This window comes from Peromyscus californicus, unplaced genomic scaffold (assembly GCF_007827085.1).
Source record: "Peromyscus californicus insignis strain IS unplaced genomic scaffold, ASM782708v3 Scaffold_6__1_contigs__length_162567912, whole genome shotgun sequence".
Classification (NCBI taxonomy): domain Eukaryota; kingdom Metazoa; phylum Chordata; class Mammalia; order Rodentia; family Cricetidae; genus Peromyscus; species Peromyscus californicus.
This window is the reverse complement of record NW_026294584.1, coordinates 142,880,017-142,893,866: the sequence shown is the minus strand read 5'-3', so window position 1 is coordinate 142,893,866 and position 13,850 is coordinate 142,880,017. Positions and strand designations below refer to the sequence as shown.

General features: G+C 41.6%; 1 protein-coding gene across 1 annotated transcript; it reads right to left on the bottom strand.

The window, feature by feature from the left end:
- Nucleotides 1-2,088: 2,088 nt before the first annotated feature.
- LOC128099252 (C-type lectin domain family 2 member E-like) lies at nucleotides 2,089-12,676 on the bottom strand. The gene is made up of 5 exons (XM_052721054.1): nucleotides 12,591-12,676; nucleotides 7,209-7,322; nucleotides 4,472-4,656; nucleotides 3,820-3,926; nucleotides 2,089-2,866 (listed from the first exon to the last, which is right to left on the bottom strand). Exons 1-5 carry the CDS (start codon nucleotides 12,640-12,642, stop codon nucleotides 2,758-2,760), a joined length of 567 nt encoding a protein of 188 aa, XP_052577014.1. The 5' UTR covers nucleotides 12,643-12,676; the 3' UTR covers nucleotides 2,089-2,757.
- Nucleotides 12,677-13,850: the final 1,174 nt, after the last annotated feature.

Sequence of the window (13,850 nt, the reverse complement as noted above, 5' to 3'; positions counted from 1 at the left end):
CCAAATTGGTACACCAAATATATCTGAATGTTTCTCTATCCTGCCTGGTCCCACCAGACCCACATTTCTCTGGCCTGGTGGTTCTACAGTCACTTATGAAATAATCACTCAGAAGTTTTTATTAATTGTAACTGCTCAGCCATTAGCTCAGGCTTATTGCTGACTAGCTCTTACACCTAAATTAACCCATAATTCTTATGTATGTTTAGCCAATGGCTTAGTACCTTTTCTCAGTACTGCCTTGTCATCTTGCTTCCTCTGTGTCAGGCTGGCAGCTCCTGACTCCTCTCCTCTTCCCAGCATTCTCCTAGGCTGCTCACCCTGCCTATACTTCCTGCCTGGCTACTAGCCAATCAGCATTGTATTTATCAACCAATCAGAGCAACACATTCACAGCATACACAAAACATCTCACAGAAGAACTCTCCAGCCCAGGAGCTGGACTGTCATTAAAAAATGTTCTATTACTAATTGTATAAATTCTTTCTGTGATCCTGAAATGTATATACTATCAAACAATCTCCATATGTACTTCTGATAATTGTTCTGATATGTAAATCTTGCTATGTATACAATAAGGCCAATTGATACTGCCCTCTCAGAGCCAAAATGGTTTATAATTGCTCTGATTACAAGTTTAAATATAAGATAACTTCAACTACAGCTTTGGTTCTACAGATGTACACCACTAATTCAGGTATGCTCTTTATCTAACAATGCTTCATTAAAATACAGACTAATCAAATTAATATAATTATTCAAAGATTAATAGATTAAAATTAATGTTCTAAACTAAACTATTCTGTTTTGATAACATAATATTTAGACACACTTAACCACATCATATCATGCTGACTAATGATAGATTTTTATGTTACTCCTCTGCCTTACTATAGATCAAAAGTATTCTGAAATCATATGCAACTACACCTACAGTGTATTTACACTAGTTCTCAGCTTACCATCAATATAGATTATTGATTATTAATTAAAAATATAAATTATTGATTCATTATAAATATTTGTTATTGATATAGATGTTGTTTAAATGTCTATAAATTTGGATTCTTATTAATTTTAAAATCATTACAGTATTACTTATCATTCTTCCAATCATCTTTAGACTTTTAATTTATCCACATTGCTCACCACCCTAAGAGAGATTTACGTGCTTCCATTTTTATTAAATGAAAAAAGGGGAGGTGTTGGAGGCTGTGGGGGTATATAGCAGGTGACAGATAGTGTTCAGCAGGTCTACCCACCAGACAAATGACTCCCTGATGGGAAGCACCATTTGGCAAGGCTGTGAGGTCACTGACTGTAAATGACTGGTTGCTTCTGTCTTGTAATTTTTCTCATGTGTTACTATATCTCTTCCCTAAAAACTGCTATGGGTGTTCTCCCCAAGCTTGTGTGTTTATCTCATGAATATATTCCATCTACTGGGCACACACACAGCTGTGGATGGTCAGGAAGATGATTTCTACTTAAGATGTATAATTTGATGAATAGAATATACTAGGATATGCTTCATAACTAGATCTATTGTCTCATGAGGACTGTGAGACATTTAAAAGCCTATTTTGTTCCTTTAACTCAGACTAACATAAGAAAATAACAATTTCTCCCCAGTCTAAGACAAACTACACACAATCAGCTCATTTTTACCTCAGCTCAGATTCAGGGTGGTCGTGGAGCTGGGTAGTGCATTAGGGGGCAGAGGTGGCTAGAGACCCAGGCTGCTGCTTACCACCCTGCCAGTGCCAGGTTTCCTGAGGAGGCCCAACCCAGAAAATGAACTGTTCTCCATCACAGACATCCTGATGTTTAGAGCCAGGGTGTTCTTAGACTATCAGTGAGACTGGTCTGGGATATCCTGTTGTTACCCAGAGACAGGGTGATCATTCGGCTGGGCAGGGTATCTGAGGCAGGACCCACTAGAGCTCCAGGCCTCTGCACATCTCTCTGTCCTTGGTGAAGGCCTTCCTGCTGACTCAGTAGGTATGACCATCATAACTGTGTCCCGTGAGCAGCTCCACAGCAGTGGTGTCTCCAGTTGGAACCAAGAACCCAAACCAACATCTTGAATCAATCTTCAAACATTTTTTAAAAGGTTCTGACAACAGATACTCCAGACATGCCAGGGCACATTTACCAGAGATACAACCATTCTCTCTGACACTCTTCCATGATTTTCTAACAGCAGGACACCACTCAGGCTTTGGCTTGGGGTGCAGAGGCTGAGGCATTGGTGTGTGAGACTCCTCCTTGGTGGCTGCAGACCAGTGATGTGGCCTGGGGCAGGATACCCAGAGCTGTGGGGGAAGGGTGCAGGAGGAAGCCTCCCCCTCCAGCCCTCTACAGCAGCCATGTGTGCTGCAGCCATCTTGGCTCAACCCTGTCCTCCCTTCATTTTTTTAAGGTCTCAGTCATTCAAAGGAAGAACTAATGGAAAAAATCATATCTGGTCATAAAAGTGGAGGTCACTAATGCTGACAGGATTGCTATTCACGTTTAAGATATGAATACCAACTCATACCAAAGCACTGAAATTAATTTAGAATCTCTCATAGACTCCAAAACACCCATAAGTATAGTTGTCTATGATGGTTTTCATCTTGGATATCACCACAGATTATGAATTGATTTTGATAATTTTAGAAGATAAAGAAATGAGTCAGCGACTGTAGATAACATGTTACAGGTCTCTCATGATTGCTTTGACACAAGCTATGAAACTTCTGGGCACTATAAAGTTTAGCTCTTGGGCTTGCAACAAATCCACTTCCTAGGCATGTAGTTCTTGCTACTGCTGATCCCTCTGTCACTCAAGTAGGCACATTCTCCTTCTCCTCGGATGGAAACCCTAAAACAAAAAACAAACAAATTTCTGCAGAGTCTGCCATTGCATTCACTTCTGCGATGATAGCTCACTCGTCTCCACTACTTATTTATAACATGGATCACATAAAGGCAGAGTCCAGGAGGAATCACCAGCACGAGATTTACACCTAGTGACTTTTGCATTCTCAGGGTTCGATTTGATGACCAGACCTTTCTCATTCATCCATGTTGAACCTTGTACAATGTGTTCAAAGCATTGACTGGTGCTTGCTGCCATGTTCAAGTGAACTTCAGCCATGGGTAGTACCACAAGGGTGATCATTAATCCTATCTTGAAGTATTTTCACATGTATAAAAGTGGGAGAAAATGTACCACTTAATAAATTGCTGAAAGGTCTTTAATAATGAACACGACTGGGGTTGTGTTTTACCCTTCCAGTGAAATGGGTCTGTTCAAAACAGCTATGCTCACATCCAAGAGCTGTCCTGGGTGCTCTTTGATGACAAAACTTGAGAGGAGGTTCCCAAAGACCCTGGAGTCTCTGCTCCTGTGACAGGTGCAGCTGTGCAAACAGCTGTCTGACAAGTCTTACCCCAGCTGTTCTGCAGTGTCTTCCTGGGGTTTCAGAGCCCTTAGTAGCCATCAGCAGTTCTGTCTACATCCCACAAGGGCAGTCATCAACAAGGAAAGATTTTCAAGGGCCATAGCACAAAACATCTACCCCAAGTGCCACCATCATCCTAAAGATTTGGAGTAAAACAACACTAAGTAAATCCAACGGATTAAAATTTGTCGGGATGTGGACTTTACTGGAGATTGACTGTGGCATGTACCACCAACCTACCCTCAGGGCACACCTCAGGCCTAAAGGTTTATGTTCCCAGTACAACTGGCTCCACATGACACCGCCTTTCATCTCTCATAGCCTCAACTCACACACATCACAACACAAGAAAAGAGGTCTGAAAACATACAAGTTGTTGTATTTAGTGTTGTCTGTCCACCTCCAAGAGTGCTCTGATGATTTCCTGTGCAGGCCAATCCAGCGGGCAGAATCATTCTTGTGTCTCTTTAGGAAATCCTGTCATAAAACACAGAAAGCAAATACATGTGTCTCTCAGTTTCAGATGACCACGGAGTCTCTGCCCTACAGCCTCCTCTCAGGATGGCATCAGGTTTGAACTCAGGATAATCGACTAAATAACCCTCAGTTCTCAGTGGATGCATTTTACTACCATAATCCATAGTACACTGACAACCACCCACCCCTCTGCAGCTGAGCAAGGCCCTTGTTAAGCCTGTACTTGCAGCTACTAACAGTTGTCACCCTAAGTATGCAACACCTGCCAGCTTGCACAAAGACTGACATGACCACCATGTCTCTCAGTCAAATATACGTCTGGTCATGCAGGTTGACTATTAGCACTACAGGACAGAATGTCTTTGAATGTCTCAGGGCTACAGCGAGATGTGTTACCATCACAAATGGACCACACTAACATGTGCCCCATGTCCCTCAATGCCTAGGGTGGGAACTCTCTTCATGCCTCAGCTTTAAGCTCTCTATCTCAAGGCAATACACATTCAACAGAACAAACAACAAACCAATTCCTGATCCTTTCTTACCAGCTCCTCCAGGCTGTCAAATCGAGCTAGATGGGCCTTTCGTGTCATGCAGGAGGTCTGGCTGGATGTCCAGTTACTTGTGAATTCAGAAAAATAAAAACATTTACTTCCAAATTCAATCCAGTCTCTTGAGCAATTGGCACGACCAGCTTCAGGGTTTGTAGTACCTGTTTTTTCCTTTCTCACTAAAATATACAAAATGCAGTGACATATCATAAACAAACATTTCCATGAACTGTCTCTTCGGCTAACCACCCGATCTCAGTGGAGGTGTGTGTTTGTAGCTTTCATTGCTGATCACTAAGAGACGCCTCCTAGCATTGTCGTCTCCAATCAAGAGCCTTCATGTGGGACTCGAAGGAAATGTTTTTCTTTTCTTCTTTGTATTTATAGTTTGGGGACAGAATCTATGTCCTCCTGCCTGGTCCAGATCTCACTCTGTGGACTGTACTCATCTGGATTTTGTAGTATTCCTCCTGGCTGTACCTCTTGAGTGCAGGGACTAAAGACACCAATACCCTGCACAAAATCATAGGTCCTTAAAACATTAGGACTGTCCCTGATTGCTGGAATCCTGCAGGCTCCTTTCCTATAATTCTCCTTCACATCCTCCTCTTGTAATGAGAAAATAAAGAAAGCTCCTTCCTTCTCTGGATTTAACTATGGATAAAATACAAACAAGCAAAACATGACATGGTCAAAATAGGTTTTTGATACCAAAACTTTGATCAAGGACTTCCTCTTATCATGTACACACATTAAATCAATATGAAAATATACTGGCTATCATTAGAGGCTGTCAGAACGGCAATCATCAAGAAATCTCACAACAGATGTTAGAACTCTGGGCAGAAATTGGGACACTTATTCACTGCTGGAGAAAGTATAAACTTATACATCCAGTATGGAATCTCCTTTAAAAATTACAATTAGACCTTTTGTGACAAACCTATGCCACACTCCTGGGCAAATATCGAGAGAACACTACATCATAACACAAAGAAACTTTCACATCCATGCTTATTAATAGGTCCTCTATTTACAATAGTAACAAAATGAACCTGACCTAGATGCCCATCAACTGATTAACAAATCATGAAAATGAATTACATGGACAAACACAATGTTATTCAGACATAACGAAAAATGAAAGTTGCAGCAAAGTGGAGGACCTAGAAAACATAATATTAAATAAGGTCACACAAACTCAGAAAAAGACCCCATGCACTCCCCCATATGCTCATTCTAGCCCATAATGTACAGTGTAAACAGCTGTGAGTATGGGCATAGTGTAACACGGAGAACAAGGAAGAGTAGTGTAAGGTGAAGAGGAAGGACAGAATGTAGCAAAGGGCACATAAGCCATGAATAGGGTTATAAAGAGCATTATTTTTCTACTTTCAACTTTGCTGGTGTCTTTTCTAGTTTGTGGCTGATAAGTCTATAAAAATGTAAATACAGCGAAAGTCTAAAACCATGACCAAAGTTCTTTGGCTTCAGGTTGTCTATTCTAACTGTGCGGAAGTTCAATGAGATACATAGGGTTTGGGACTTGGCAAATGTTGGAGTGTCTGTGTTGATGGAGCTGTGTGATGTGTTAATATGTGAGTCTATTATAGTAAAGTGTTGTGTGTGTGTGTGTGTGTGTGTGTGTGTGTGTGTGTGTGTGTGTGTAAGAAGCCCTAAATGTGTGTGTGCATGAGTGTGTGTAAGAAACCCTGAATGCAGCAAATTTTCAGAGGCCTGCTTAGAAAAATAACAGATATTTTTCTTTCATAACTTTGTCTCTTCATTCAACAGATAAGAATGAATGCATGGCTCCTTTGAAGGGCTATTGAGCCTAGAAACAAGTGATTTGGTAAGAAATAAAGGCTAGAAATCACACACACACACACACACACACACACACACACACACACACACACTTATTTTTAGTGTAGGGCAATTTGTTGTAGCTATTTCCTGTTTTCATATGCAGTACCATGAGGCTTTAATGAAAGGGACAAATGCAACAAAAAAATGAAGGTGACTGTATCTTTTCTTTATCTGAATCTTTTCACAGCTACATAAGAGTTTAGGTTACACTGACTGTCTTCTTAGCAAATGTTTGTCAAAGTTTAGACTTGTGTATTATTCATTGACATGGTTAAAGTTGATTTTATAAAATAATATCATGAATGATTTACTCCAGCTATGGCAGGAAAGCTATACAAGTTTTATCACATTATTCAGAATAGTCTAACAATGAAAGCTTGAGAATCACCTATTTCTGGAACATTCTATTTAATATTTTCAGACCATGGAAGAATATGTTAAACGAAACCATGAGTCATGGTTGGTGTGGTGGTTCTGTACCTTCCCCAACCACATTGCTCTTCACTCCTCTCACTTCCCTTAGCTGCAGCAGGCTCCTTGAGGCTACTCCTTTGAGTTTTCCTTTCCTTGTTCTCTGCCTTCAATAGGTCTCCCAGGAGGACATATGTCTCCTGCATCTCTCCAGAGCTTGCTGAACGCCATCTTCCCAGGGATGCTGAGCCTGGCTTCCTGTGCACACCACAGCCTGTGCTGTTCCTTCACTGCATCTTCCTGCTAGACCCCAAGTTCCCAGAGAACAGGAATTTCCAGTGTGTTTTCTCCCTAGCCCTTCCCACAGTGCCTGGCTCACAGTGGTCAGTAAGTCTAAGTGACAATGTGGATGTGGAGAGAATGCTGCAGAATCTGGAGATGAGTCACTCACCTGACACAGCAATAAAAGCCACAGCAAGGATGATATTCACTGCAAACCAGCAGAAAAGCTTAGCAGGAGACAAAAATAAGATAATTCTGAGACATTTTCCTCGAAGCTTTACACCTGTAAAATATGAATATAAGAATGCCAACTTCTTGAGAAAAATGAAAGAAACTTACAACAAAAACCCACTTTACAACTGCCCACAAGTACCTGAAAGGATACCCAAACCCCCTTTCAGAGAAGGTCCTGGTCCATAAAGGATGCCATGGTGGAAAGAAGACTAGAGAGGATGGAAACAGAACCTTGACCAGGGTCTTCCAGTTCCTGAACTAAGGGTGAATCATCAAATCAAGAAACAAAAGGAGTGAGGAGCAGTGGGAAGCAACAACAACAGTCAGCTGGATTTCTCTCCATAAAGTGTTCTGGTTAGAAGGAGGAACAGACATATAAGGGGGGGAAATCAGTGTAATTAGACATATGAACAAACTAAGAGAAGAGGAAAAATAGAAATGTCTCAATAAACACACCAAAAGTGTGTGAAAATTAGGAATCAGAGGAACTTCCTCAACCCTACAAAAGTTATCCATTAAAAACAAAACAATAAATCCAACTGCAGCTGCTTGATTCCCAAGGCTGCAGTTGAGAATTCTTTCCCAGCCATCAGGAGCAGGAGCAGGATGTCCGCTCACTACTCCAGGATGACTTTTCACAGGAGGGCCTCACCAGGGCAAAGAAATGGGGTCATGTGGCTGGAGAATGCTCAGCAGTTAAGACTATTTGTCTTCCAGAGGACACAGGTTCAATTCCTAGAACCTACAAGGTAGCTTTCAATCATGCCAACTCCAGTTCCAGGAGACCCATAGCCCTCTTCTGGATTCTATAGGCACCAGGCACGCCTGTGATGAACAAATGTGTGGGCAAAACAGCCATATACATAAAATAAGTGTCTTAAAGAAAGTTTGCACTTTTTGAAAACAGATGAAAGTGTTTCTCTTCACAGATGACATGGTTCTAGCTGCATAAAAATTCTAACAACTCTCCAAAAGACTACTGGATGTAAAAAATAAGTTTACAAAGCTGCAGGACACAATGTCAGCATTGCAAAGTCAGGTGAATTTTACTGTCAAAAGGAAGTTAACATGTAAGACTGCACCATTTACACTAATGCCAAAAACTATAAAATTATACATCTAAGAAAAGTTCATAATCAGCATAACAAAAACTACATGTAAAATTATGAAGAAATCAGGACAGGGTTGGAGAGTTGGCTCAGTGGTTAAGAGCACTTGTTGCTCTTGCAGAGGATCTGGGTTTGATTCCAGGACCCACATAGTAGCTTACAACCATCTATAATTCCAGTTTCAGAAATCTGACACCTTTTCTGACCTTGGTGGGCCCTAGGAATGCATGTGATGCATAGACATTTATGCAGGCAAAACACTCATATGCATAAAATTTATTAAATTAAAAAAAAATCAAGGCAGATCTAAACCATAATTGTTGTGGGATGTTTGTTCACACAGACACTCCAAGACTGCCAATAAAGTGTATCATTGAATCATGGGCAGAGCTAGTGACTAGCTGAGCAGAATTAGCCATGGATGTTTTGTAGGACCCAAGATACATAGAGAGAGAGACACAGGAAGTAGTAGGGAGGGGCTAAGAAAAATTCCCAGGCCATTTTGGATTGGTGAAGGCAAGAGACAGGAGGTCATTGGTCTCTTCTCCACTGCTTCTCTGATGAATCAGGTTTTTATACCATTACTTGACTCCCAGGTTTTATTCAATAAAAGAATATAAGTAAATGCTTCACATTAATAAACTGGAACGCTCAATATTGCTCATATGTCAACAATTTCTTAGCAAGTTTATATATGCAACAGTTTCACTTCCTGGGGGATGATTGCCTTCAGAAAAAATAAAATTCATAGCACCAAATTATATGAAAGGTACTATAAAAACCTAGAATAGTCCAAAATGATTCTGAAAAAGAAGGGTCGAATTCAGAGATCATTCTGCCTAATTTCATGACTTATGGGAACCGGAATAAATAAATAGCACCACATCCTGGTGCTAGGAAAAGAGTAGACACTAGAACAATACAGCAGAAGAAAAGACTCCAGAAGTTATATCAAACACACATGGTCAACAGATATTTAACAGAGATGTACAGTTGTTAGACAGGGAAAGGGTGGCATCGCTCCAGTATGTGCTGCTGAAACAACCTGGGGCCTGTCTGCTAAAAACAAGACATGAGATGGACTGTAAACCCAAGCATGAAGCTTAATATTGTTTTTGTTTGGTTGGTTGTTTTGTTTCTTTTTTTGCTTTATCGAGACAGGATTTCTCTGTGTAGCTTTAGAGCCTGTCCTAGAACTCACTCTGTAGACCAGGCTGGCCTTGTAATCACAGAGATCCACCTGCCTCTGCCTCCTGAGTGCTGGGATTAAAGGCTTGAGCCACCACTGCCTGGCCAAAGCTTAATATTGTAAAGTCATTTAATTCCTTATAAAGTGAGGGGAATGTCTGTGAACTTGTCTTGGGCAAAAATCATCTTAGATTCAAGAGAAAATTGACTGTCTAGATAACAGGAGGTTGATGAATTCGATGTTGATGTGACTCTAACGCCCTTCTTTTAGAAAGGCAAAATTGTGCAACCACTGTGAAGCTGATTGTGCAGGAACTGCACAATATGGTGATGTGCCCCCATCCTGCCCACGTATCCCCATACTGAAAGGAAAGCCGGCATTTAAGTTTCAAGAAAAAAGAAAAAGAAACTTTTACATGTATATTTGTAGCAGCTTTAAGGATCACTATTTAAAAAAAAAAAAAAAAGAAAGAAATTCAACATTTGCAATCATCCAAATGTCCCCAAACTGATGACAAGTTAAACAAACCCTCTCAACAGAAGAAACAAGTTGGACCACAAGCCTGCACTTCCCTTTTTCTCATATAACTTCACCAGGCATTGTCCCAAGGCTTCTGACTCAAAAGTCCTTAAACTAAACTTATCAGCAAGCTTAAAGACAGTGAGCTGCAGGAAACTGTCTCCTTCCTGCTTACTTTGAAAAGAAACCCAAACTGCCACGACTCGCTTCCTCCTCTCACCTCTCTACAAGCTTCCCGCTAGATTTTCTTAACTTCTTTGTGTAACATTTGATTATGTGATGCTTGCACACTTGTGAATTCAGAGCACTGCTCCTGTGCAGGTGGTGCTGTGGGCAGTCTCTTAGAATCTAGCCAGCAGTGTGTCTGACATTGCATGGTCTAAAGAGCAGAATGCAATGCTGCATCAAGGTGAAAGAAGTCAAATGTGAAGTCTCTGCTTCAGGGATCCATTTTGTGACATTCTGGAAAAGTAAGTGTGTAAGGGCTGGGGACAGAGGTACGGAGTGTCTGCAACAGGGAATGGGGAAGTTGGAGTGGGGTAGGGACCAGGGGTCTATATATCCTTTATAAAGTATTGTTTTGTGTTTAATTTATGTGTATGAGTGTTTTGTCTGTATATATGTGTACAACATGCAAGCCTCGTGTTGGGGGTTCTGAAGAGTGTGTTAGATCCCTGGAATTGGAGTTAGGGGTCAGAGTGTGAGCCACCATATGGATGCTGGGAATCAAATCCAGTCCTCTGTAAGAACAATAAATGGTCTTAATGGTTGAGCCAACTCTCCAGCTCCTATAGATCTTGATGAAGAATGCATAATTATATGTTTTCAAAAGTGATGAAGATGTACATCAAGTGAATTATTTTTACTGAATGCAAATTATACTTTTTACAAAGTTTCCACTGGCTTTAACCATTGTGTTTTGCTCGGTTTCACACATCTAAAATACCAGGAAGCCTCTCACATTAACAACAGAGGAGTAGGATTGGAAGGCTTTAAGCACTAAACTGTGGCCTTTGGATTTTGGGTCCACACAAAAACTCTCGACCTTCATTCTTTCCAGTTATACAAAGATATAGAAAGTAGCACGATAATGCTCACATGCTCATTTCTAGCTCCAGCACTTCTCAGCATGTGAGCAATCTGGTTTCCCTGGGTTGTACTCCTCATAGCTCCTCACACTCCCTATAGAAAGTAAATCTTGGGAGATTTCTAAACTCCTCCATATTTTGAATGCATAGACTTCCTTATGGTTACTAGTTTTGCCTCCTACTTTAAAAACCAATCTTTCCAAACCCAAGAAAATAATATTAACTCCTGTCTGATTTTAGCTAGTTCTCTCAAACTAACAAGCAGGGTGGCTCACAACTGTGTAAGTCCAGTTCCAGGGGATTCAACACCTTCTTCTGACTTCTGTGAGCACCAGGCATGCATGTGGTGCTCTAACAGGCAGGCAAAAAACCCTACACATAAAATAAAATAAACTTTAAAAAAATTAACGTGAAAGGGATCTAAAGAATGAAATATAAACGTTTTTCGAAATGAGAGGATACAGTTTTAAAGTAGAAATCTTCAATGTCCTTTTCCCACCATTTACCACAAAGCAAAACTGCAGATGGATTTGCAGGTGGGATCGATCTTCCATCCCCGCCCTACTGAAAAACCTGGGATACAACAATAGGAACAGAAGGGCTGAGATTGTTCCCCGATGCCACAGAATCATTTAAGGCCAGGAATATACCGGTGCCCTAAGGAAGGGGGAGAATTTCTGACAGCCCCGAAGTCTGGGGAAAAGGCGCAAGTGGGGAGTGGAGGGGAAGGAGGAGGCACGGACTGTGGGAGTCAGGAATGGAGGTGGAGGGGAGGTTTGGAAGAGGGGCACTTTAGGTGTGCACTGGATAGCAGGGATGTGTCTGAGCATGTCTAAGGTCCTCCAAACAATCCCCTGGGAATCCGGATGCCTACTTTGCTTTACAAACTCAGAAAGACTGTTTATCTCTCTCCCTGAGGTAGCAGGGTTCTCAGAATCAAGTATGAATGCGAGGCCGGGCAGCGGCAAGTATCTCTACGACTATGGGGAAATGTAATCTGATGGGCGGCTATTTCAATCCTAACTCCTACAGCACATCTCTACAGTTCTTTTAATTACTGTGGGTGAGACAAGAGTAAATCGCAGCCTGACAGGCTACTTCTGTCTACACACACATTACCTCACTCTGGCGGAAACCAGTGGATCGAAAATTCCAGATGCCAGAGAAGAGTGCACAAACAAGTTCGCTGTTGGTTGCTCTTTCCAAAACATATTTAAGTAGCATACGCCATGATAGAATAATACAGAATTGCAAGGGTGCTTCCTGCCCACCCTAGAGCTCCGCACCACCCCACCCAGGCTCCCCAGCCTCTAAGGCTTTCTAGAGACACCTGTGGCAGGCTAACACAGGGAGATTCTGCTCCCCTAGGGAAGCTCCCTCACTCCCTTAAACTTAATTCATTAAATACATACGTTTTTCTCCCACGCCAGCTGGCAAGGAGGACTCTGCAGGGAACGTTCTCATGGAGGCTTTTCTGCACGTGTGTCTTCCTGCTGGGGCAAACCTGGAATCAATGAGGATGTTTGCAAACCAAAGGTTTGTAGTGAGCTGGATTTCAAACCAGCTGACTTGGAGGCTCCGCCCAACTGGCCAGTGATTTGTTGTTCCCTCTTGATCAATCCTGAATATATCCACCCTTTCAGCAAATAAAATCTACTTCTGAGAGAAAGAGAGTTAGAAATTTGTGACAGGAAATGTGGTGTACCGTAAAGTAAATAAACGGAACTGAGAATTCTTTTACATTTTGGTAGTGCAAAATGCTTTTTAATTACAGCAACTTCACACACTTTTCTCTTCTGCCAAGGTGGGATGACAGGGGGTGTTTCACTGTCCTGCGGAAACCAACCTAAAAGCAAAAGAACTGCAAAAAGGGGAAATGTAATTGCCAGCCCTTTTCAAGCCTTGTGAGAACGGAAGGTTCTGGAAAGTAACAGCAGCTTCCACAGAACCTTCTACATCGCGGACTGCCTAGCAGTCAGTGACCACAGAGGGTTTGAAAACCTGTAAGTTCAGAGCCATCTTTAACCCTCTTTAAAAAAAATTTATTTTACCTTATGCATATTAGTGTTTTCCGGGTATATATGCATGTGCACCTTGTACACGCCTGGAATTCATGTAGGTCAAAGAGAGCATCAGATCTCCTGGAACTAACTGAGCCACCTCTCCAGCCCTCCATCTTTAGCCCTCTCAATACCTGTTTATTGCTCTTCACTGTCTCTGACCTTTATGAACATCAGGTAACTCAGAAGACTAGCTTTCCTTGGAATATATTAACAGACAGACAGCTCCCACAAACCCATGGGCTAAGAGTATCATCAGGTACCATCTGACCCTTGTAAACAAGGTCCCCTCACTTTGCTATAACCCCCTCTCTGATGTTTCCACCATGTGCTTAAAGTGTCTTATGTATGGCTTCCTTTGTTCTGTGACTATAAAGACTCCATTACCACCTTGGAACATGGAATTTGGGGTAATGTAAATCTTGTTCCTGGGCCATGGTCACTCATTTTGTCTCCAGAGTAAACTCTTATCCCTTGAGGTGAGAGTTGTGTTTCTGCATACAATGGACAGTGACTCTCTGGGAGGAGGATAGGAGAGCACATTGTCTCTGTAGGACAAGTGAGGCAGAGAAGAGGTAGACTAGATACCAGCAAGCTGAGAGTGCTTTATTG